This window comes from Chiloscyllium punctatum, chromosome 4 (assembly GCF_047496795.1).
Source record: "Chiloscyllium punctatum isolate Juve2018m chromosome 4, sChiPun1.3, whole genome shotgun sequence".
Classification (NCBI taxonomy): domain Eukaryota; kingdom Metazoa; phylum Chordata; class Chondrichthyes; order Orectolobiformes; family Hemiscylliidae; genus Chiloscyllium; species Chiloscyllium punctatum.
This window is the reverse complement of record NC_092742.1, coordinates 44,509,099-44,535,104: the sequence shown is the minus strand read 5'-3', so window position 1 is coordinate 44,535,104 and position 26,006 is coordinate 44,509,099. Positions and strand designations below refer to the sequence as shown.

At 41.7% G+C, this 26,006-nt stretch overlaps 1 protein-coding gene across 9 annotated transcripts in view; it reads left to right on the top strand.

Annotated features, from left to right (window-relative positions):
• Window positions 1-26,006, top strand: part of eml1 (EMAP like 1) — a 253,491-nt gene that overhangs the window by 76,557 nt on the left and 150,928 nt on the right. The window contains exon 1 of one of the 9 annotated variants that reach the window (XM_072568535.1): window positions 20,016-20,698. The exons of 2 other annotated variants lie outside the window; for them this stretch is intronic. In XM_072568535.1, the coding sequence (XP_072424636.1) occupies window positions 20,632-20,698 (67 nt within the window). In that variant the 5' untranslated portion in view covers window positions 20,016-20,631. Of the gene's footprint in view, window positions 1-20,015; window positions 20,699-26,006 lie in introns of those variants that run through there. 6 more of the 9 variants (XR_011960435.1, XM_072568526.1, XM_072568527.1 and 3 more) reach the window with 6 other exon arrangements.

The following is a 26,006-nucleotide window of genomic DNA, read 5'->3' as shown; positions in this document are numbered from 1 at the left end:
CCGAGCAGAAAAATCTCTGAGAGTCTTGCACTCCTCAGGGATACGATCGCCTACGTGCAGGACAGGGGGGGTGGACACCTGCCTCATCAGCCTGGACCAGGAGAAAGCCTTTGACAGGATATCGCATACATATATGAGGGATGTCCTCTCCAAAATGGGCTTTGGGGAGGGAATCTGCAATTGGATCAGACTGCTCTACACCAACATTGTCAGTGCAGTCTCAATCAATGGGTGGGAATCAGATAGCTTCCCTGTAAGGTCTGGAGTCAGGCAGGGATGCCCCCTCTCACCCGCCTTGTTTGTGTGTTGCATAGAGCCATTTGCCGAATCCATCAGGAAGGATGCGAGCCTGAGAGGGGTGACTATTCCTGGCAGCGGGGGCCTGCAGGTTAAGGCCTCCCTGTACATGGATGACGTCGCTGTTTTCTGCTCGGATCCGCTGTCCGTGCACAGACTCGTGTGCATCTGTGACCAGTTCGAACGGGCCTCGGGGGCCAAGGTAAACTGAGGACTCTCAGTATTGCTATATGTGGCACAGGTCTGGCCTATCCCCAGGACCTGTGCCGCCGCAGTCACCCGGGCCATCTTCCAATTCATTTGGAGATCAAAGATGGACCGGGTCCGAAGAGACTCTATGTACAAAGACCGGTGCAATGGGGGAAAAAACACGCCCAATGCCACCCTCACCCTGATGGCCACCTTTGTGTGTGGCTGCATCAAGCTGTGCGTGGATCCCCGGTACGCAAACACCAAGTGTCACTACGTACTGAGGTTCTACCTGTCCCCGGTGTTGCAAAGGATGGGCCTGGCCTCGCTGCCGCGGAACGCTCCGAGTAGTTGAATCGTTCCGTATCACCTGTCCTTCGTGGAGAAATTTATGAGGAAAAACACCTTTGACCACAAGTCCATCAGGAAGTGGTCAGCACGTAGGGTCCTTGAGACCCTTCGGGAAAAGGAGAGGGCGGATCCTGTCGAGCGGTTCCCTGAGCAGACTGTCAAAGCCATTTGGCAGAATGCCTCATCGCCAGAACTTTCCAACAAGCACCAAGACGTGGCTTGGCTGGTGGTGAGAAGGGCTCTGCCTGTGAGATCCTTTATGCACGCCCGGACTCTCTGCCGCACCACATGCTGCCCTCGAAGTGGCTGCGGGGGGGACGAGACCGTCACACACCTCCTTCTGGAATGTGCCTATGCAGAGGAAGTCTGGAGAGGAATGCAGTGGTGCTTGTCGAGGTTCGTCCCGAGCAGCGCCGTGATGCGGGAGTCCGTGCTCTACGGCCTGTTCCCCGGGACTCACACCGAGACGAACATTAACTGCGCCTGGAGGATCATCAACTCGGTGAAGGACGCTCTCTGGGCTGTCCGAAACCTGTTGATCTTCCAGCTGAAGGAGTTGACCCCGACCGAGTGTTGCAGACTGGCACATTCCAAGGTCCAAGACTACGTGTTGAGGGACGCGCTGAAGCTTGGGGCAGCTGCCGCCAAGGCGCGGTGGGGAGAGACCACCGTGTAAGATCGGCCTGCCTAAAGAAGAACAGGGGGCCCATGCGGATGTTTTTTGGGCTCTGCTGATGCCTCAGCCAAATATATGTACAAGATTGAAAAATGTACAGGATTGTAAATGACAAGGATAAATTCGAATCTGTGTTTGTAAATGTGGACATATGTATGGCATGATCAAATGTACAGACCATCAAATCATTTTATGAATAAAGTATATTTTTGAAATAAAAAAAAGTTAGAGTCGAGCCCTCCACTACCACCTGATGAAGGAGTGTCACTCCGCAAGCTAGTGTGCTTCCAATTAAACCTGTTGGACTGTAACCTGGTGTTGTGATTTTTAACTTTGTACACCCCAGTTCAACACCGGCATCTCCAAATATTAATTATTCAAGTATGTACAAGCTGCGATCACACATGGCCATCTCATTTCACTGTGGTCACAACACTTAGTCAGAACACTGAAAACAGAAGGGGTCATTTTGTACTGCCAGATGTGTTTGCTTCCACCTCAAGATTTCTTATTTAGGCTTGTCAGCATAGTCACTGAAATGTGCACTGGCTTTCCATAAGAGGCATTTTTAACAAACCTGACAGTAGACTCCACTTTGTAGTGTCTTGTTCTTGGTGTCTGCCGAGTTAATGATCAGTTATTTTAGATTGGAAAATGCCATCCTCCAACCTCCATACTTTGTCTGGCAGCTCATTCCATACACGCACCATCATCTGCATAAAAAGTTACCCCTTAGGTCCCTTTTAACTCTTTTTTTTTTTTTTCCCTCTCATCCTAAACCTATTCCCTCTGGTTTTGGACTCCCCCACCCCGGGAAAAGACCTTGCTGACTCTGTCCATGCCCCTAATGATTTTATAAACCTCTGAGGTCGCCCCTCAGGCTCTGATGCTCCAGGGAAAACAGTCCCAGCCTGTTCAGTCTCTCCCTTTGTTCAAACCTTCCAACCTTGGCAGCATCCTTGTGGATGTAGGTTTGCTCGCTGAGCTGGAAAGTTCATTTTCAGATGTTTCGCCGCTATACTAGGTAACATCTTCAGTGAGGCTCACTGAAGATCTTACCTAGTATGGTGACAAAACACTTTGAGTTGGCCAGTGGTTGTGAAAGACATGATACAAATACTGGTCTTTCTCTGCCTCTGCTCTGAGTGATTTTTCATTACAGGATGATCCATCTGAGCTCACCTTATCCTCTCCCTGCTGTTTCACTTCACCACTCCCTCTACATAAGCTATCCATGAACACAACACCAGGTTATAGTCTGCTCTTTCCTGTGGCCTCTTTAGTTCTATCATCTCAATCCCAGATAAGGACAGTTACAATCAATCACAGAAGTGAAATGACCATATGTCACAAGTCAAATTCTTTGTGGCTGACATACCAACTAGTAGATGCTGATGTTTAATTTTTACCTCCATGGCATTAAATAAACATCCATGCAACTTCCCAGTGTTTGCAATGGTATTAATACCCATTCATCTCCAGGCTCCTATTGAAATTAGACAAGCCAGGTTGCACCTAGCTACACTATTACAGACAGAGTCATTTATCTCAACATTCATTTATTTACTATGAGTAAGTGACAATATTTTTTGATAAATTTGACACATTCTTCACATTAGAAAAATGTCATTGGCTGTATGGTAAAATACTTTGTGAATCTGGGAATATAATGCAAATTTACTCGAATGGACTTGCTGTGACACTTCACTTCTGCCTATGGTCATAGAACAACTCCTTTCAGATTCTTTTGTAGTTACTCTTTGATTACTCAATTATACTGTCTCTTTCATTTTTTTTTGTAATCTCACATCACCAAACCATGTCATTAATTTCCATTCAGATTCTGTCAGGTCTGAGTGCAAATGCAGAGGAAATGTAGCCTTCCATATTTTAAAACCGAGGCAGGTAAGAATTTGTGAACTATCCCATGCAGTAATTAAAGTAGCATTAACACTGGAAGGAGGCTTAGCAAGAAGATATGATGTGGAGGGGTCAGTGTTGGAGTGGAGTGGAGAAAGTTAAAAATCTCACTACACCAGGTTATAGTCCAACAGATTTAGAAGCACTAGCTTTCAGAGCACTGCTCCTTCCTCCAGTAGCTACAGCGCAGTGGCACAGTGGTTAGCACTGCTGCCTCACAGAGCCAGAGACCCGGGTTCAATTCCTGCCTCAGGCAACTGTGTGTGGAGTTTGCACATTTTCCTGGTGTCTGCGTGGGTTTCCTCCCACAGCCCAAAAACGTGCAGGTTAGGTGAATTAGCCATGCTAAATTGACCGTAGTGTTAGGTGAAGGGGTAAATTTAGGGGAATGGGTCTGGGTGGGTTGTTCTTCGGAGGGTCTGTGTGGACTTGTTGGGCCGGAGGGCCTGTTTCCACATTGTAAGTAATCTAATCCAAAACCATCTGCAACTCATCTAATAACCTCCCTTTTGAAGGTGTTACCATCACTGAATACTCCATTATCAACATCCTGGGGGTTACCATTGACCAGAAACTCAAACGGACTCACCATATAAATACAGTGGCAACCGGAACAGATCACAGGCTGGGAATACTGTAGGGAGTTACGCATCGCCTGACTGTCCAAAGCCTATCCACCATCTACAAGGCACAAATAAGGAGTGTAATGGAATATTCCCCAATTGCCTGAATGGGTGTATCTCCAACAACACTCAAGAAGCTTGATACCATCCAAGACGAAGCAGACAGCTGGATTGGCACCATATCTATAAACATTCACTCCCTTCACCACCAATGCTCAGTAGCAGCTGTGTGTACTATATACAAGACACACAGCAGAAATTCACCAAAGGTCCTTAAACAGCACTTTCCAAATCTACAACCACTTTCATCTGGAAGGACAAGGACAGTAGATGTATGGGAACATCATTACATGCAAGTTCCCCTCCAAGCCATCCACCATCCTAACTTAGAAATATGTCACCATTCTGTCACTGTGGCTGGGTCAAAATCGTGGAATTCCCTCCCTAAGGTCATTGTCGGTCATCCTTCAGCACATGGATTGCAATAGTTCAAGAAGACAGCTCACCACCACCTTCTCAACGGCAACTAGGAACAGGCAATAAATAATGGTCAACTAGCACTGTTCATATCCCATGAGTAAACAAAATACATTGCTGTTGAGCTTGTTTTGACAGTTAGCTAATCCTAGCTGAGCTATATCTCAACACATCTTGTTCCACATCACTCAATATTCGTTCCCAAAATAACCAAGCAAAAGTCATTCTGTTGGAGCAAGTTCTAAATTTGGAAAAATGTGCTTTAATTGCCTGATTCTAATTATTCTAGATGTACCCATTAGTAGAAATGATTTCTCTGTATCCACCTGATCAAGTTGCTTAAAATATTAAATATGAGTTGGATTATCCCTCAATCTTCGAGGGAATGCAAGGCATTTTTATGTAATATATCCTTGTGACTAAACCCTTAAGCACTACTAGAAATCCAATGAATTTGTCCTGTATTCTCCCCGAGGTATAGAGTCCAAAACTGAACTATAATACTCCATGGGCTGTGATGCACATTTTTAAAAATGCTTGATTTCCAACTCTCTGGAGTAAATATCTTTATAATTACTTCTTGATTTTGTGCACTAGATTTTAGTGACTTTTGTAAAATGGACACCTAAATTCTTTCCCTTCTCCATAGAAACTACTCTTTCAATCTCAAGAAAATATTCCTAGAGTCACACTTCATTCTTTTCCACATTGAAGTTCATTTACCATTGTTTTTCTTCAGTCACTTTGTCCTTATGTGCAAACCTGTTCCTATCCAAGCAATTTACTGTTTCTCATAACTAAATTTCATTCTGAAAAAACTTGCAGTGTCTTTCCTCAATTGCGTAATCAAATATATCTCAAAGTCCTGCACACAGTGAATTACTTTTGAATTACAATGATGATTAACTTGTGGGAAAGTATTGCCACAGCTATATTGGTGTTTCATTTCAGATCCACCCATCCATGACCCAGCTGCTGAAACTTATATGGCATTTCCCTTAAGCCAACACAGACCTCAAGTTCTGATTTTTTGACTGTTTTAGCAAAACAGCTTTTTACAGAATTAGCTGCTGTAATCTGTAAAATATTCTTTCTCCAATACCTGAAACATAACTTTTCAGGGTGTGAGTAAATGGCTGGATAGGAGAATGTGCAGGAATCTAAGTGGGCAGGATAAGGGAGGTAAGTGATTGGGTGAAGTGGGGTGCCAGAATGGCAAGGTGGGTAGTCGGGTCAGATCAGTGGGGGTATGGAGGGAAGCCTGGTCATGGCCTCCAGTGGACAGGCAAGAAGAAAGGATTGATCATTTAGTTACTCATGTTTCCTGTGTAACTATCCAGGTAAGTAAATCAGAACTGTGCAAAGTTTCTGAATCAGAGTTGGAGACCTTTTTGGAAGGTGGAAGGGGGTACTGCAGATGCTGGAGATTAGAGTCTAGATTAGAGTGATGCTGGAAAAGCACAGCAGGTCAGGCAGCATCTGAGGACAGGAAAATCGAAGTTTCGGGCAATAACCCTTCATCAGGCTTTTTCCCGAAACGTCGGTTTTCCTGCTCCTTAGATGCTACCTGACCTGCTGTGCTTTTCCAGCACCACTCTGATCTTGACCTTTTTGGAAGAGCCTAGGGAGCTATGACATTCCCAGTTGGAAGTTTATGCTTCCCAAGCAATTCCTATGGAGTTTGTGCATTGGAACTCCCACAGGGTGCAGATGCTTATCTTGGATCACATATCCCGTAACTGGATGATCTAGTTACGGGATCCAGTAACTGGAAGATCTAGGTCAATGTTTCTCTCAATCACTCACTGGAACATTTGGCATCAACTTGCTACCTGGCTCCACTGGATAATTGGTGAAATATTCTGCAGCCACGTTAATAAGCTTCAGGATAGGGATATAGTCACTATAGAATGCACGTGATAAACTCTCAGCTAATGACCACAAAATGTGGAAATATTGAGTAATTACTTGGTATTGTACTTATCCAGGAGATATAGAAGAAGAGATCATAATGGATGTGACAGTATTTAAGATAGAAAGTAGCATAATGTGGGGGAATGGATGTTGGTGATACGATAATTGATAAATTTAAACGTGGAGAGGACAAGAGTCCACGCATTTTAACAGGAATTGAAGAGAGCAGAGGAGGTTCATTCAGCCCTTCAAGTCTGTTCCACCATTCAATGAGATCATGACTGATCAGTGGGCTAACCACATTTAAGAGCCTTTGACTCATATCCCTTAAGTAGATTTTTGATAAGCAAAATATATTATCTCAGATTTATAATTAACAACTGTTCTAGCATCAATCATTTCTGAAAGAGAGTTTCAAACTTCTACAGCCCTTTGTGTGCTTCCTAACATCTCTCCTGAATGGTCTGACCCTAATTTTCAGACCATGTTCCCTAGTTAAAGAACCTTGAACCAGTGGAATTAATTTATCTTTATCTACCCTGTTATTTACTGTGAATATTTTGAAGATTTCAATCAGATCACCCTTTAACTTTCTATGTTCAGGAGAAAACAGGCCTAGTATGTACAATATCTCCTCTTAACATTAATTCCTGAAGCTCCGGTATTGTTATTGTAAATCTGCATTGTATTCTTTCCAAAGTGAATATATCCTTCTGAAGGGCAGAAGGGGTACTGCAGATGCTGAAGGTTAGAGTCAAGATTAGAGTTGTGCTGGAAAAGCACAGTAGGTCAGGCAGCATTTGAGGAGCAGGAAAAATCTGTTTCCTGATGAAGAGCTTTTGCCCGAAATGTTGATTTCTTTTTTTTTCCTTCTCTGCTCCTCTGATATCCTTCTGAAGGTCTGGTGCCCAGATCTGTTTGCAGTGCTCTGAGGGAAGTCAAGGGTTTTCTATAACTGCAGCATGAGTCTTGGGTTGGAATCTTATCAGAGCCTAAGTAATGTGGCCTATGGTGGGCTTTGTGACAAAGCCAGGATGAAAAGTCTGATGAGGCCTATCTCAACAAGAGGAGCAACTCATGCCATCTTTTATACTTTTCAAAAGTGACAAGTTTCTCGCTAGGCAGTGCCAAGCTGACAATTAGAAGGAATTACTGCTTATTAAATGCTTTACTGTCAGCCCAACTTATCTCATTAATATTCAGTTTCCAATTCTTAAACTCACCAAGCAAGCTAGATGTCAAGAATTCACAACATGTAATTCAGAGTGGGCACTTCATGACTTCAGCTCACTGCTTGTTCTGAATGATGTCCATGTTGGACTACTTGGGGTAGGGTGCAGGGGCACCAACCACACAAATCCCCTGCCCCATATCCATTAACATTGGTACCTGCAATGTGCCAGTGTCTAACAGCTCTCTTGGCATTTCTCCAAACTGTGTACAGGATTCTTCTGCACTTCGATACTGAATGGTGCAGCAAGGACAGTGTTTGTTCAGAGACATCACCCAGCTCATGGATTGGACCAGACTGTATCTCCCCTGTTCTTCACTTGCTGTCATTGTGCAAATTCATATCAAGTGAGTCAGGGAGTCCTGGCACAGTAAGTCAAGGGCAGTGTCCACAATCAGTTCAATGGCTTGGACACACTCACTCGGACAGTCACAGTCAGAATATTCTCCACATAAAGAGCAAGGAGCTGAATGGTGAGTTGCCTTCCACACATCTTGCATTTCTCTGTCCTTTTGAGTGCTGCTTTCTTCCTGGAATGAGAGAGGTGCAGGTATTAAGGGAGATGAAGTATATGGCACTTTTGGTATTACTTTTGGTACAGGTGCGGAGGTGTCCTGAGCAAGTGAAACTGCAGTGCTGAGGGCATGCAGGGGGTGATAGTCCTAAAAACTCAGATAAATTCAGAATCCAGCAAATGGGGATTGAAAAGATAATGAAGAGAGAGAAAATAAACCAGGAGGACAAACTAGTGAGGAATATAAAACTGTTAATAAAACCTTCTTTAAATATATAAAAAGAGAGATCAAAGTGAGCCTAGGTCCCTTAGAAAATGAATCTGGGAGGTGATTTGAGGGACAAGGAGATGGCAAAGGTGTTGAACAGATATTTTGCATCATTCTTCATGGTGGAAGGTACTTTGAACATCCCATTAATGCTAAAGAATATGGGGAGGAATTATGCACCATCACTATCACTAGAGAAATTGTATTAGACAAACTAATGAGACTAAAGGCAAGTAAGTCCTCTGGCCCTGATGGCTTCATAGTGGTAGGTACAGAAGTAACAGATGCTTTGGTTGTAATTTTGCAAAAATCTTTTGAATTCTGGAGAAGTCCCAGAGGATTGGAAAACTGCCAATGTGACAGCCCCATTCAAAAGGGTGAGAGGCATAAAGTAGGTAACTATCAGCCAATCAGCCTAACATCTATTGTTGGAAAAGTATTGGAATCAATTATTAAGGAAGTAATAGCAGAACATTTGGAAAATCATTATCTATTGAAGCAGTATCAACATGACTTCATGAAAGGAGAATTGTGTCTGACTAATTTATTAGAGTTTTTCAAGGAATTCTCAGCCAGAGTGGATAGAGAAGAACCAGTAGATATGTTGAATTTGGATTTCCAGAAGGCTTTCACCAAGGCATCTCACAAAAGGTTAAGTCATAGGATTAGAGTTCACACTATTGGAGGTAGTGTAGTGACATGGATAGAGAATTGGCTCATGAACAGGAAACAGTGAGTAGGGATAAGGCTTTCTTTTTCAGGTTGGTGATTTGTGACCAGTAACTTCCACAGGGAGCAGTGCTGGAACTGCAACTGTTTACAATCTACGTTAATGACTTGAAGGAAGGAAGTGAATGTACTAGCGCTGAATTTCCAGATGACACAATTAGGTGGTAGGGGTGGGTTGCAAAAGGAGTCAATAGGTGCTGGAAACCACAACAGGTCAGGCAACAAAGGAGCACAACTAGTTTACAGAGTGGTATTTATAGTTAAGTAATTGGACAAAAGTTTTGCAATTGGAGTACAATGTGGGAAAATATGAATTGTTAATCTTGGAAGGAAAAACAAAGGGACAATATTATTTAATGAAGAATAACTGCTGAGAGGTGCAACACAAAGGGACTTGGGGGTATTTGTACATGATACAAAGAAAGCTGGCCCATAGATGCAGCAGGTAATCAGAAATACTCATGGAATGTTGGTTCATATTTCAAGGGGGATTGGAATATAAGAGTAGGAAAGTCTTATTGCACCTGCACAAGGTGCTGTTGGGATCACGTGGAGTACAGTGAGCAGCTTTGTTCCCTTATTTAAGAAAAACTATTATTTAATTGGAGGCAGTTCAGAGAAGGTTCACTAGGATGATCCCTGGTATGGAGGGATTGCCTTATGAGCAAAAGCTGAACAGAGTGGGTCTCTATTCCATGAAGTTTAAAGGAATGAGAGGTGGTCTCATTGAAACACAGGATTCTTAAGGGGCTGGACAGGGTAAATGCTGAGAGGATGTTTCCTCTCATGGGGGAGTCTCGGACCAGACAGTGTAGTCTCAGAATCAATGTGCACCAGTTTAAAATTGAGAGATGAGGAGGAATTTCTTCTCTGAGGGTTCGACGGTTTTGAAACACCTTTCCACAGAGAGCTGGGAGGGTGGGCAGAGTCCTTGAGTAAGGCAGATAGATTCTTGATTAGTCGAGGAATCAAGGGTTACAGGGAAAAGGGCAAACAAGTAGGCATGAGGAATGTCAGATCAGCTATGATTCTATTGAATGGTGGAGCAGGACTGAGAGGCCACACAGCCTACTCCTGTGCCAAGTCTTTATGAGCTTATGCTTCATAGTCTCAAGGTTTGGGTGGATGCCAGCGAGTGAGGGAAGATGTTGCAGACACTTGTGAGGGTGGTAGGAGGTGGGTACAATAGCAGAGATAGAGTGTATGTGAGGAGTCAGAGATAAGATGATAGCATTTATGCTGGAAAAGGTCATTGATTTTCTTCCTACTGTGCTGGGCATTCCTCCAGACAGTTAAGACTTCGGTCCCCAGGGCGGCAATCTTGGACCAGGCTGGCATGGTCAGGTGTTGTGGCTTCCGCTGCTGGTCCTGGAGAAAAAGGAAGTTGCACCTGAGCATCACTCCATCCAGAAAGACCTCCAGATCCTTTCCCAGACAGTGGGTGCCATTTGCCTCAGACGTGGTTTGCTTCAGATGGGGCAAAATGTCAGGAACAATGCAAAGAACAAAGAAAATTTACAGCCCAGGAACAGGCCCTTCGGCCCTCCAAGCCTGAGCCGATCCAAATCCACTGTCTAAATCTATATCCCTCTGCTCCCCACCTATTCATGCATCTGTCCAGACATACCTTAAATGAATCTACCATGCCGGTCTCTAATACCTCTGCTGGCAACACATTCCAGGCACCTACCACCCTCTGTGTAAAGTACTTTGTGCATGTATCATCCTTGAGCTTTTCATTTCTCACCTTGAGTGTGTGACCTCTCATCATTGAGTCCCTCACCCTGGGAAAGTTTATCACTATCCACCCTGTCTATACCCTTCATGATTTTGTAGACCTCAATCAGACACCCCCTCAATCTCCTTTTTTTCTAATGAAAACACAATCCTAACCTACTCAACCTCTCTTCATAGCTAACACCTTCTATACCAGGCAACATCCTCATTAACCTTCTCTGCACCCTCCAAAGTATCCACATCCTTTTGATAATGTGGCGACCAGAATAGTACACAGTATTCTAAATGCAGCTGAACCAAAGTCTTTTACAATGTTAACATGACCTGCCAGCTCTTATACTCAATATCCCGTCCGATCAAGCCAAGCATACCGTATGCCTTCTTGACCACTTTATCCACCTGTGCAGCCACCTTCAGGGTACAATGGACTGGAACTCCCAGATCTCTCTGCTCATTAACTTTTCCCAAGGCTCTTCTGTTTACAGTATAGTTTGCTCTAGAATTAGTCTTCCCAAAATGCAACACCTCACATTTGCCTGGATGGAACTCCATCTGCCACTTCTCTGCCCAACTCTTCAGTCTATCTATATCCTCCTGTATTCTTTGACAGTCCCTTATGCTTTCTGCTACTCCACCAATCTTCATGTCATCTGCAAACTTACTGATCAGACCAGCACTGCCCTTTTCCAGATCATTTATGTAAATCACAAACAACAGAGGCCCCAGCACTGATCTCTGTGGGACACCACTGGTCACTTTTGTCCATTTCAAGAAACTCCCTTCAACTACTACTCTCTGTCTCCTGTTGCTCAGCCAGTTCTTTATCCACCTATCTAGAACATACTGCATGCCATGTGATTTCACTTTTTCCATTAGTTTACGATGCAAAGCAGCTCTAGACTCTCAGGTCTTGTCTGGGTGCACAGTGGGCTTTCATAAGTTGTTTGGAATGTTGATGAATTCCATGATATCCGCTGGTGGTGGGATAGTTCTATAAATGGCATGTCGGATGATGTGGCTGGAATCAGATGTGAGAGATGTCCTGGGGTCAGGTAGGTATTTGATGCAATACAATTGATAAGATGTGGGTGCACGAACCTGCTAATCCACACTGCTACAAACCTCCAAAAAAGCTTGAATCAATTCAGACTTAGCCCAAAAAAATACACTCAGCCCTTGATTTTATATGGCACCTTTCCAAAATTTCAGGATATGCTTTCCAGCCAATTAGGTAGCTCTGAAGCATAATGTTAAAAATCACACAACACCAGGTTATAGTCCAACAGGTTTAATTGGAAGCACTGACTTTTGGAGTGGTTGAAACCACCTGATGAAGGAGCAGTACTCCAAAAGCTAGTACTTCCAATTAAACCTGTTAGACTATAACCTGGTGTTGTGTGATTTTTAACTTTGTACACCCCAGTCCACTGGCATCTCCAAATCCTGAAGCATAATTACAGTTTTGAGTGTCCCTCTTCCATACCATTGTTATGTTGAGGCATGAGCTTTCCAACACATTCCTGCAGCACCTTCCATATTCTATGCTCTCTCTATACTTGAGATCATCCAAATCTCTGCTGCTCACGTCCATAGTTGCTCCAACTTCAATTTACTCAGCAATGGTGTGGTCACTGGCTCCCAATCAATTTTAAAATTGTCATCTTTCTTTTCAACTTCTTCATGGGCTCACCCTTCCCTAAAGCAGTAATCTCCAATTTTACCACCATCTAACTGTGGCCTTTTAGATTTTCCAATGTTAAAATTCTCACCATTAGTGGCTGTACTATTGGCCTAATTTCTGGAATTTCTTTGAAAATCTTTGTGCTTTTCTATCTGTCCTTTTTTAATATGCACTTTGAAACTTACAACAACATATGAAACAAACAACTCCTTTGAATCCTGCCTCTTATGATTCACCCTCTCTATCCCCACCAATACCTTCAGCTATCTAGATCCCATCCTTTATAAGTCTTGCCTTAAACCATATACTCATTCACTTCTCAGGCCTCCTTTTAATGTCGTTGTTCTTCATCATTGTATTGGCTTCTTAAATTCACCATTTTATTTATTGTCTGATTATGTTTCTATGAAACACATTGAAATCTTTTTCTGTTAAGAGAACAACATAAATGCAACTAGTTGTTGAAATGTACTGCCATTTGAATTTCCTTCTCTCCACTACAGGATGGAATTAAGATAAAGCTAGATAAATCCATGAGGAAAAAAAATAACAAAAAGATATGCTGTTAGGACACAAAGTGGAACAACATTTTACAGAGATGTGACAAGGAAGCAAACCATGAACTGATTTTTTTTTTACAAAATACACCACAAATGATGTATTAACAATGTTTTTTTTAACAATGAATTTCACTGATTTTTGGTTTTGTAAAACAATAAACGTACAATTTACTGAACCTTTGAATATTGCTTCGCTCAACGAACTTTCTAAAGCTAAGCTGGTCAGGATCCTTCACAAGCAAAAAGGTTCCTGTTGCTGTAGTTAAAACACAGGTCACTTATCTCCTCTGTCACCTGCCTTTAAGTCAATGTTTAGACAATATACTTCCCATGATGTAATTAATCACACTGAATATTTTACCAACCGGCAATGAAGACAAAGAATGCTATATTTGTTGTTGATCTAAATATTTATCAATGATGTGGCGAGTTGGCTCACCTGCCGAGTCAGATCTTTCCATTGCTTTAAAACTACACCATCTTGTAAAAAATAATTAAACAGAACCATCACCATTACATTTGAAATTGACCCTACTATGGTCCCCTCAGTTCTGAGAACCGTTGTGTGGTAAAGAGTTAAGTGCTTTTGAGCTGATCCTAAAACGGAACCTTGCAAGTTTAAAAAAACACCAGCACGACCAGGCAAAATTCAATTTGCTAACAATGGTGACACATTATTGAAAACCATTTACAGGGATCCACTGTTGAATATTCAAAGAGCTTCCCCCCCCATTATGTATATGAAATCACTCTTTAATATGCACATAGCCACCCGTCGTTATCCACATCCTCATTATTCCTCCTTATCTACATGGATAATCTCACTCAATATACCTTTTGTCCTCTCCTGAAGGCACTGACTTGTGGATGTGATGTGGTTCCTTGGATACGGAGCACTCTCCGATACCTTGCCTAAGCGGCCCCTCTTCCTACATGAGCAGAGGCAGTAATTGTGAATTCACAATGCCATCGTGGAGATAATCACACCTGGGACAGATGCTGTTCTGTTCTGACCCGCTGTCCATCCATAACCTGGAGAAAGGGCCATCGGCCACAGACGGGGAATTTGGCTCATCCTGTACCGTTTCTAATCCAAGTCCTTCCTTCATTTTCTCGACGTTTGTGCATTAATATCCTGCCACATCCCGACCTAAATCTGAGATCAGGCAGGTGTTAGCACTGACAGACATGTGACAGTAACTTCTGCATTTCCTTCGCTGCGGGGTAGCCCTTTATCTCTCCGAGCATAAAACTCAGCACATAGGAAATTTGTTTAGGAAATCAATGTCAAGTGAATCTCTGCCAAAGTGACTTAATGTAACATCAACCTGCATGCAATTCTACATTTTTTTCTGTGTTAAAATAATCTATGGTCATTATCTTAAAACTTACGGCCGGCCAGCAGTTCATGTTTCAGGGCCCTAATAGATATCACTTGCGACGTTTGTTCTTGCTTCCTTGAGTAGTTAAATCTGACAGGCATGAACTCTGCAGCATAATGTTTCAAGCTTCATTCCTCTCAGGAGATTGGCCAGCTTCCAGCAAACAGGGAGAAAAGAACAATAGTGGAGTAATGGTTAGTGTCCTGTGGGACCTAGCACCTGACTTCAGACTGTGGGAAAATCTTTCATTTATAAAAAGGGTGCCATTGTGCTTTGAGTACTTAATCTCTAGTACAAACAGGGAGCGCATGCTAAAAGATGATGTGAAACAGAACATCCGTCCATCTTCTCATTTTATTAAAATCTTAGACATTTAATAAAGATCAACTATACCAGGAACATCATTTTACCTGGTCAATCCAAACCACAACTATTTCTAAACCAATTTACATTTTTAAACAGTGAAATTCACTTCTGTTTATTCTGCAGGCATAGTCTTAACGCTGTAACTAAAAAAAAAGTTCAGGCTTACTGAAGGAGACAGGACAATTTCTTTTCAGCTTAATTTGAAACCACCACTGCTCTTTGAGAAAACAAGGACAGACCCAATTAGTTTCCCATTATTTTTTTTGCGTTCATTAGGGTGAATGATATTAATGCTGGATAAAGGACTCCTCCACCTCAGGAGCTACATTTGCAGTTCATCCCAACAGCTGTTTCAGAAAGGCATTTTATCTATTTACCATATTCCTCTCTAAGTGAACTTGCCAATTAGTGACAGCTTGTCAGTTCATTTACCCATGGGGAACTGGACTGATGTTATCCAAACTAATATTACATTGGACTCTTACTGCCAATAGATACACAACCTATTGGCAGTAAAAGCCCAATGTAATATTAGTTAGATAATATTTGAGTTAGATTTGAGTGAAGGTTCACAAAAATGAAAGGCTGATATGTAACCTTTTCTGCTACCCCTGGAATTCAACATAGCAAGTATAAAAGGGACAGATAGAGGGCTTTTGTGGTTTAATGGTAATGTCTCTACTTCTGGGCCAGAATGCTTGAATTCAAGCCCCAACTAATCCATAAATGTATCACATCTCTGAACCAGTTAATGAAAAGTATCTTCAAAAGGACAAGTAGAAGCATTGGGAGTCCTAGCAATATGTCAAAATGGGAAAAGCTAATTTATAATTTAACATGAGTGTCAGTTTTCACATCTGAAGGTTTAGGCCATTGTGGAGACAGACCCAGAATCAGGTGGATGGGGGATTTCACAACATGAGCTAGTCCCAGTGCCAATGTAACTATTTCAGATAGTTTAATGGCCTTCAATACTCTTTGTCAGAGGTCAGCTGGCATTTTCCAGTTGACCTCCAGTTGCTACGAGCATTGGGGAAGAAGACATGCCTCACTCTTTACACCCTCTCCTTTGCTGAGCACTCATGCCTGCCACCAATGGCCCTTTCAGGAATCCTTGGATACCACTTGCCTATCCATTGGGCAGAATGATGTTGGGGCACCAGTATTGGACTAGGATGGACAAAGTCAGCAGTCACACCACACCAGGTTATAGTCCAATAGGCTTATTTGAAATTTCAAGCTTTAGAAGTGCTGCCACAAAAGGGACCTACAGTAGCGTAATCTGTAAGGCATGGAGGGAATTAATATTTGTTGGGATTTTAGTAATAATGAGAAAGAGATGGGAGCATAAATGTGCATTATTCAGAAAGTGGAAAAAAAACAACTTGGGTAAAACAAACAAATACTAAGTTTAAAGAAAGCCATAAAAAGTGGGTGCGTGTAGATTATGATTCCATCCATCAGCAAATAAACGCTGCTGTGTAAAATTAGATTGGCATGGGTCAGCAGCAGGATATAATGGTGTACATCTGCAGAGTAAACTGGATTTCCTTCTATCAATTATTTTGTTTTTTGCATCCTGTTTATGAAAGATTGTACTCTTGACTATGAAACATCACAGTGAGCTAACTAATCAGGCCATGAGTCAAAAATATAGAAGCTATAGCTTTCTATGTCTAACAATGAGATTACATCAAGGAAAACATTTTTGTTCCTTGCATTAGCAATGCAGTTAGGGTAATCCTTGCACTGGAATTGCTGACAACACATCATGTTTTCAGTGTTACCCATCTTTTCATTGAATTGTATACTAGGAATAATTGAATGTGCCATCATTTATACTGCCTTTCCCAAGCATGGAAAGAACTTGATTGCTAACAGGTCATTGTATTTAATGGGGCAATAAATCTGAGTGTTAGCCTGTACTCAATCTATGTCCACACATGCATACTTCCATAAGAAATTGATATAGAATAGGGATGGGTGTAACAGTCAGTTTCTAATGCAGAGATGGTAATGTCAATCACAGTCTCCCTTATGCTTTCCATGAGATCAGCTAATTCAGCATAGACTGGAGTCAAACCTGAAGACTTTCAGTGGTGTGGTATAGTTCAGCTCTTGGTAATGTTAGAAATCCAAATCCAACTTCTGCAATGCATTTAAAATTGTTTGATTTTTCTTGAACTCCAGTTCTTGCACTTGCAACATTATTTCTTTATTTTACATATACGTAGTGCTTTTGACTAATGAATTGCTACTAGTGTAGTCGTGTATGAAGTAATGGTTCTGAAAGACTTAATGCTCTTGTTATACTGAGCTCCACCAATCTGGTGACATCGCACAATCTTTGGGTGGAGACAGAGGAGTTCTGCACAAGTCGGCAAAGGGAGCAAGTGTATTCTGTACTGCTCCCATGAGTTCTTTGTAATTATGGCTAATTAGTAATGTAAACTGAACTGTTGCTATCATGCAATAAACTACTTTGTTATGTAAGAACATAAAAAATAGAAGCAGAAGTAGGCTTTTCAGACCTTTGAGCCTGATTAACCATCCAATAACATTGTGGTTGATCTGATCGTGGCCTTTTCCATTTTTCTACCTGCACCACCCCTCATAACACTCGACTCCCCTGTTGATTAAAATTCTGCCTAACTTCAGCTTTCCATATAGTCAATGCTCTCTGGTGAAGAGAATCCCCTGATCCCCAAGATAAAAGTATTTCAGTCTTAAATGGAAACCCCTAATTTTTCAACAATTCCTCCCCTCCCCAACCTTTTCCCAAACTCTAAATTGCCAGCCCAACGCAGGTTCTGTTTAGAGTCACTCCCATACCACTGATACTTAGCCAAGTGCTAGACCCATCATAGAGAAAGGAAGATTGTGGGCATAGGGTTACCCAAATCAGACCACTACATGCTAGCGGCAATGGTATTTGAGGATACAACAGTCACTGTTGTTATGAAGTCAAATGTAGCTTCCAATTTGTATACAGCAACATTCAACCAACAAAAAATGAAACAATGACCAGTTAAGCTGTAATTGGTGATGGTGAATCAAAGAAACATTGACAAGGTAGCAAGTGAATTCCATGCTGTGTGACTGGTGCCATGGTGTTTTTGTGTCTGTTTGACAATGCATGTTAAAGATATTATTTGAAGATGATACCCCCAGTAATGTAATGCTCCATCCTGAACTGCACTGGCATCTGCCTGATTGCATTCAACAATGCTATTTGTCCAGTGATGAGATAGACAACTCCTCAATGTTTGATCTATCACAACATACAAGGATGACTCAGTCATTGCGGGAGGGAATCTATTGCAACTATCCACATAGGCTGGTTGCATGTTCTACAGCATAATTACTTCAAATATGCTGCGGTATTTTATTAACAGACCATCAGGACTTTTCTGTTTCTCTTCTGTTCTTTCTGATCTATTTCGTTATTCCCTCTAGCTTTATAGTGCTTGAGATGGAACTGCCCTTCCACTAATTATGTATGGGAAAATTGCATAAGTATTATTTTATCATAACCCTAACAAATATGTAACTATAATTCATATAATTATTCAAATTCCAGAAAAGTAACTGGGACAAAATAGAGGTTTGTTTTTAGAATCTATTTTTCCAATCAGTGACTTTTTCCAAACAAGCCCACATCTATGTTAGATGAGCTAATTTGATTTCAGGAGTTACAATTGGAGGAGGTGCAAAATGAGTTAGAGAAAAAAAAATCATTTCCTCAGCAACTCTTTGAGTAGTCAAGGAAAATTTATCAACTGCTTGGAATTAGAAAGGATGCAAGTATTCAAAGTGCCAGGGTATTCAAAGAGTAAGTGAAACTGTTAGAGAGCAGACCTTTGGGGCCAATTATCTACTAACAATAGAATGAAAGTTGATCAGTGCTAACGCACACATAAGCAATGTTCTTACATTACATTTCAAAAGTTCTTCATTAACTGCAAAGAGCTTTGGGGCTTCCTGTGAAACATTCGATATAAATGCAAGTCTTTATTTCTTCATGTACCAAAGAAGCAGCGTGATTTTAATGTGATCCTGCAGTATTGGTACGCATTAGTTCTGCTTTATGACACAGGATCATCTGTTCACATTTTGAATTATTTCAGTGAACATTATATCCTTCATTGATATTTGACCTACGTGCATGGCTATCTAATTAAACCGGTGTCATCACAAAGTAATGTATAAAGTACTGCAGCTTCTAAAATAAAAACAAAGTGTTGGGAGAAACTCAGCAGGTCTGACAGCATCGGTGGAGACAGAAACATTTCAAGTTCAACATGATTCCATTTAAAAGAAAACCGTACTATCCAGGCATTGGCTTCCTAACAAAACCAAACTTCTTCTTAAACTCTGCATCTGCTCTGGGGGGTTGTATTTCAACCACTGTTGCATCTTACTACATTCATTCATCTGGTAGAATTACACTTAATGTCTCGGAAAAGACACTGGAAATTCTGCAAAGTTAATTTTAATGATTTGCTAGATTTTAGTTCAGCAGGGTTTATTTCTGAAGCATTTTAAAGATGATATTCATGGGCTGTGGGCACGCTAACATTACAAAACAGAGGCGTATGGACTGGCTATTCCAGGCAGGCCCTCCAGGGAATTACTCTCCACCATTGCCTCTCTTGTGGCCTTGCCAAGTATTAGAGCTGTTTTGCCAATTGAGTTTAAGTTTAAGTGTACATACAGAAGCGATAAGCTAGAGACAAATTTGCAGGAATTGAAATGAAAAAAAAAAACCAGCTGAAATGTAGCTTCCATTGCTTTTAACAATTATAAGCTACAACTAAACTTAATTAAGTTTTTTATGTCTTGAGAAAAATTCTATCACAGAAGCCAAATCCCAAATATTCCCCAGGCAATGTCTTCGAATAAATTGCAGGGCCTGCTGCTGAATGAATGGAAATACTTAGGAAGCATTTTAGAATAAAAGTCCTGCACTTTTCGGGAGGTGTTCGGTTTACAGTCCGCTAACGCTGAATCGAGTTTGTACAAAAATTACAAACTGGCACTGCATTGCCCAAAACGATCCCAAGCAATGGTGGATGAGGCAACGTAACGCCTTCGTCTTCGCTTGGGCTAGCTTTTCCAAACCTGTTTGCGATCAGCTGGTTAAGAGTGCCTGCTGCTGGGACAGATATGAGCTGATGGAAATGGCTGCTTGATCGTACGTTGAGGCCGAGAGATTCCTGTAGATTCCCTCCCGCAAGTTGCTCCCGAGTCCTGGGCTCGGTTCGATTTTTCACGCCGAGTTTTCACAGCCCTCCAACATCAGCTGCTCGGCTGCTGCACGCTTATTGGCCCGGGCTTTCCTGGCTGTATTTTGAAAGGATGCTCGTCCTGTTTTTACTGGTCTAAGATTACCGACAGGCAGGAACTAGAGACACAGTTTGGCAGTCCCTCTCCCTCGCTGTCTGAAACATCCAGCTTTCTCTCTCTCTCTCTCGTTTGCTGCAGGTCCGCTTCCTCTGGAAGCCTCTGGGTTGTGGCTTTGAGTGTGCAGAGCTTCAAGAGGGACACATTTTGTTATATTTGAGAGGCTGTGGAAAACGGGGGAAAGAGAAACTGAATGGGTTGCTATGGTAACTGACACTGGCAGGGAGCCCCCGGAAAACTGGATCGTGAATGGGGGACAGCTCCTGTGGCGGGCAAACTAAGTAACGGAGAGACGGGAGGGTTCGGCTTGAGGATGGAGGACGGGTTCTCAGGCTACAGCAGCCTCTACGACACCTCCTCGCTGCTGCAGTTCTGCACTGGTAAATACAACCATCTGAGCTTTTTTGCTGTTGGCCTGTGTAGAGACAGATCTAATCAGAGGGGAATTTCGATCCAGCCCTGTGCCGTGTTTAAAGGTATGGCAGTCCCCTTGAACGCAGGCAACACGGACTCGCCTGTTCTCTCAGCTAGGCCACTTTCAGCTTGAAATCGCTTTTGTGTTCAAACCTGGAAAGTTGTTAGGCTTTCCCATAACTTAAAAAATCATTTTAGTTGCATCAGATGATGGTTCTGTAACCCTCACAGATTTTGTAGTTGGTGCATCTGATTGAATTGTGTTTGTTGTAAGCTCGTCTACATACGATCTGAGGTAGAAGTGCCATGCAGTGAAATCAGTGTGAATTTTGTCTAAGTCAAGGCGGGTTCTGATCTGAAGAAAAGTTGTTTTGTATATTCAAATTATGTGTTTGACTTGGACACGAGTTTCACAAACAACATAATATCTTTATTCAAGGAAGATTTAAGTGATCGGAGTTTCCCTTGTACTCTTTGGGACATTTTACCACATTCAAGGTGCTATATGAATTCAAGTTGCCGTTGTACAATGTATTATGCAACATTTTATTTGATCGCAGTTTCCTTAATTCCTTGTTTTTCATTGTTATATGCAGTAGATCAAACTTTCTTTCATGCTGCAGGGCCCTGTGTAGTAGATTCTGTCTCTTTTGGGCTCCTGAACAGGAGGGTCCAGAGGGTGACTGTCCATTTTAACAAAGAGGATGTTGCTGTGATTTTGATGCATGGGCTTCGTTTGAATTCAGCTGGTGAACTTCGGGATGGTCATTCCAAAGCAGCTTGCCAATCTTGGGCCATGAGGGTATTGGTCAACTCAAAGGTAGAAAGAATTTGCTGGGGGTGAGTTCGAGGTGTCAATAGACAATATCAAAGGATAGAGTCCGGGTTGCAGTGGTAACCAAATTACATTGTAATACACAGGATATGCAGCAAAGAGACTGGCTATCCCACCTCATCACTCCACACCAATGTTTATGCTGAAGTTGACCTTCCTTCCCATGTCTAATTCTATAGTTGTAATTCTCAAATGCTTTTCTATCTACCCCTTAAATGCATTTATTACTCCCCTCCTTGTTGTAGTGAATTCCATTTTCTCACCACCATTTGTGAGCTCTCAAAACCAACTGTAAAGCTTACCTTTCTAGAATCTTTCTCCTCTCATGCTCTGATCAAGACAGGTGCTGAAATGGCTGTTGTGAAAATTGTAGTGGGTGGGTGGCCTGTCAGGACTGGAGAAACAGAGACTCCAGAGATCCGATTTTGAAACCTTTGAACTACTCCGCAGTACCTGTTTCAGCCAGTTAACTGCAACCACCATCACTATTGGTGGTATCAGTAACGTAACCATGTAGGTTGGTTTTGTGAGTGTGCCAATCCATTTACTGAATTATTCACTTATTTCACTTTGCATTGATTTAAACAAAGTAATGTAATTTTATAAAACAAAGCTCTTGTGAGAAAACAGGTGAATTTTCAATGGATCTTTTAGAAATGAGTGTTAATAAAGAACTACATACTGCGTTGTGCCGTACATCCCAAATCTTTCTTTCCAACTGTATGGGTATCCTAGAGTCATAGAGGTATATAACATAGAGACAGACCCTTTGGCCCAACTGGTCCATGCCGACCAGGTTTCCTAAACTGAACTGGTCCCATTTGCCAACATTTGACCCATATCCCTCTAAACCTTTCCAATCCATGTACCTGTCCAAATGTCTTTTTATCAGGTGTTTTATTGGGAGCCATTTGTTTTTGAATGTTAAAGCACTGCGGGGCTCCAGAGAGAAACTGTGAAGAGAAAGTGAGGCGCAAAATAGTGATTGAGTGATGCTGAGTTTGAGTCATAAAATCATGTTGCTTATATGAGAAAGGGAAGCTGAAGGAGGTAAAGCATGTGTGGGGTTTGTGTTGCTGTGAAATAATAAATTTACGCTGGGGGCAGTGCAAACAGACCTGATTTTAACACTGTTAGAATGTTGTTGGTAGTCTGTAATTAGAATCAACCCCAAGTTGAACAGAAAAATGAGGCAAGTAAAGATAACCATATGATTAGTCTATCTGGAAATTATATGGTTTTTCAAATGTTCTTCACATGATGTACACTCAATTTGGTAGCATGCTGGCCCTAAAAAGACAAAGATGCCTGGGTTATTAATTTCTAAATGTCAGGCTGACAATCACCAGGTATGGGGAATGGGTGGGATTGAGTGGGCGGTGCAGGGTATGAGAAGAAGTGCACCCTTCTGATCTCCAGCTGAGCAGGAAGAACATCTGGTCTGTGACTTGTGGACATGTTACCATTATGGCAAAGATTGGTGTGTTCATACAAGTCTGGAAGAACTCGCATTGACAGTGATTGTTAATAATGACAAAAAAGGAGCACTCTGTTGGCTTGTTGCTTATGGCTGATTGCTACACAGAATTGAAATTTATGAGAGAGTTTCTGTCCTCTTCAGGCTATTTTTGATCTACACCACAAATGTTAGGCATTGTAGTTTCAAGGCAATTATATATCTCAGAAGGTGAAAAAAGATAAAATATTACAATGTCAATGATTGGGAATGAAAAGAGTAACTGAGCTATTAATTCTTAAATGTACAATTGACTGAAAGAGTATTTCCATGCTTCACAAACTGATATATTTGTTGTGTGCCATAAATAAGCATTAGTTTCCAGTTCTGGGCCTGTGTTTAAATAGCAGGAGCACATTTATATTTAGTTGTTCTGGCAATCCCTTTCACACATGAAGGAAGAGATGAGCAGCTCCAGTGAATTGAAACTACTTCCCTCTTAGATCGGTGGGTGGGGGTGCTGATGTGCTACAATTACAGTATATACAACAGAGATCAGTGTTAGAGAGTAGTTGCTCAGTGCCGTGTTTTACTTTTGATCTTTTATGTAGAAGACACTGAGAGTTTTACTAATTAAGTTTTCTCTCTCTTGCAATAGCTGAAATGAAACACTGAGAATCCAGACAGCTGTTCTGCTACCTTTATGTTGCCATGGAATTGTGAGGAAAAGAAACTTAGGCTTTTTGGTCAGAATATTTGGTTTTGAGGCATCAGAAAACTACAAGCTGCACAAAAACAAAAGAGGCAAATGACTATGTTGTGCTTTGAGATGGAATAATTCAAGGAACTTTGACTTGGTCGGACAATTCCTTTCCCAGCATTCATGACTGTAGCCGTCTGTAGAGTATACAGTGTTATTCACCTGTAAGAATCACTGGGCCACATGCTTTACAGTTGCAGAGATTTATCACAATGGAGTTAAGTTACAATGTACCTCCTTGCACTATTTAGCTGCACTGTTTTTCATATCAAAGTAAATATAGTGCCTGAAAGCAATATGCAAGGAGGCGCCCTGGATTTTGTGAGTGTGAGCGTTGGCTGAAAATACTGATTGACATGGAGTTAGTCATTTATTGCTGTGTCCATGGTCTTTTAAATGCTGAGCTGCCTTCAGATCGATTTACTATAAGAATGTAAACTTTAACACTTCCAATGCCTCATTTCTTTCAGCAGGTACTCCACCAACAGCTGAGGACTTGACTTTACCATTGAACATAAAAATGATCCCAGTGTTCTTCAGCGACATTCACATTCCATGAAGATAATAAATAATTAGAATTAAGATCTGAACGATCATAAAAGTGGATCTTGGGGATGCTTTCATACGAAGGAAAAGAAGTGATTTAGTTTAATGATGTGACTTTCAAGAATCATGAGAGGCATGGATAGGGTAAATATACAAGGTCTTTTCCCTGGGATGGGGAGTTCCAGAACTGGAGGGCATAGGTTTAGGGTCAGAGGGGAAAGATAAAGAAAAGACCTAAGGGGCAACCTTTTCACGCAGAGGGTGGTGCATGCGTGGAATTGGCTGCCAGAGAAAGTGGTGGAGGCTAGTACAATTCCAACATTTAAAAGGCATCTGGATGAGTAAATTAATAGGAAGGGTTTGGAGGGATATGGGCCGGGTGCTGGCAGGTGGGACTAGAATGTGTTGGGATATCTGGTCCGTATGGACGAGTTGGACCAAAGGGTTTGTTTCAGTGCTGTACATCTCTATGACTCTAAGTGGTGCCAAGTGGTTAGCTTTGCTGCCACGCTGAAGGAAAGGAATGGGAGATGTACAGAAGATTGGGAGATTGAAGTGCCTGTGATGACCAAAGCTGTGAAAGGCTTTGATGAAGAGCTCAACACTCTGGGAGAGAGTTGGTTCAAATTTAATTGTAGTAGACAAATAATAACTAGCAGAGGACAGGAAATGAGCAGTGGTATTTTGATTAAGGTGGACTTTGTAGACAATGCAACCTAATGGAAAGGAGGATAGGAGAAAGTGAGAACTGCAGATGCTGGAGATCACGAGTTGAAGAATGTGGTGCTGGAAAAGAACAGCAGGTCAGGCAGCATCCGAGGATCAGGAATGATGAAGGGCTTATGCCTGAAATGTCAATTCTCCTGATCCTCAGATGCTACCTGACCAGCTGTGCTCTTCCAGCACCACACTAATAGAAAGGAAGATGTTTGGGTATCTGATTTTAAAAGTATGAATGGCTCAGGGGTCAATAGAGATAGATTGAGGTGGGAATGGTAATGGTAATGGTTACTGTAGTAGAGAAAGCAGTAGCTGCTCTTGATGATGTTTAGTGCATGGGATGCATGATTCAGCTGTAGATTTGAGCAATACCCCAACAGTTGGTTCATGCCAAGTAACTCACTGAGTTGAGGAAGAATGCATTCTGTGGTGATCCACCAGAGTTAATGATGAGGTTTAGCTGTTTTATTTCCTGAAATTCAGTTGATGGAAGTTATGGCATAACTGAAAAGGGCTACTGTCCATCAAATTTACTGTGTAGTGAGCATCTGTCAAGTTTGTTGTAAATCCCTTTTGATTTACTATAGATGTGGAGAAATAGGATAATTGGGACTGGCTGTACAAGTATTTTTTTGTGTCTGTTTTGAATATTTTCCAAATAGTAATAACGACAGGTGTATATTTTTTATTACTGCTTGTCATTTTAAGGAAAACAAGTTGTCTGTTTTATTTTGTTTGCATTACTGGAGCCACGTCCTTCAGAAGGTTAGGACTACAAGCCCTTTGCTCATATAGCAACTGACAATTTCAGAAGGCTAAGTGGGTACTTAAAGCTTTTCCAGCTCATCCATAATTTGCTGCACTGCCTTTCTGATAAGTGGCAGTGCAATTAAGAATGCATAGGCATATTTCTAGCTGTCCTGTAATGATTCTGACCTTTCATTAGAGACAATGGAA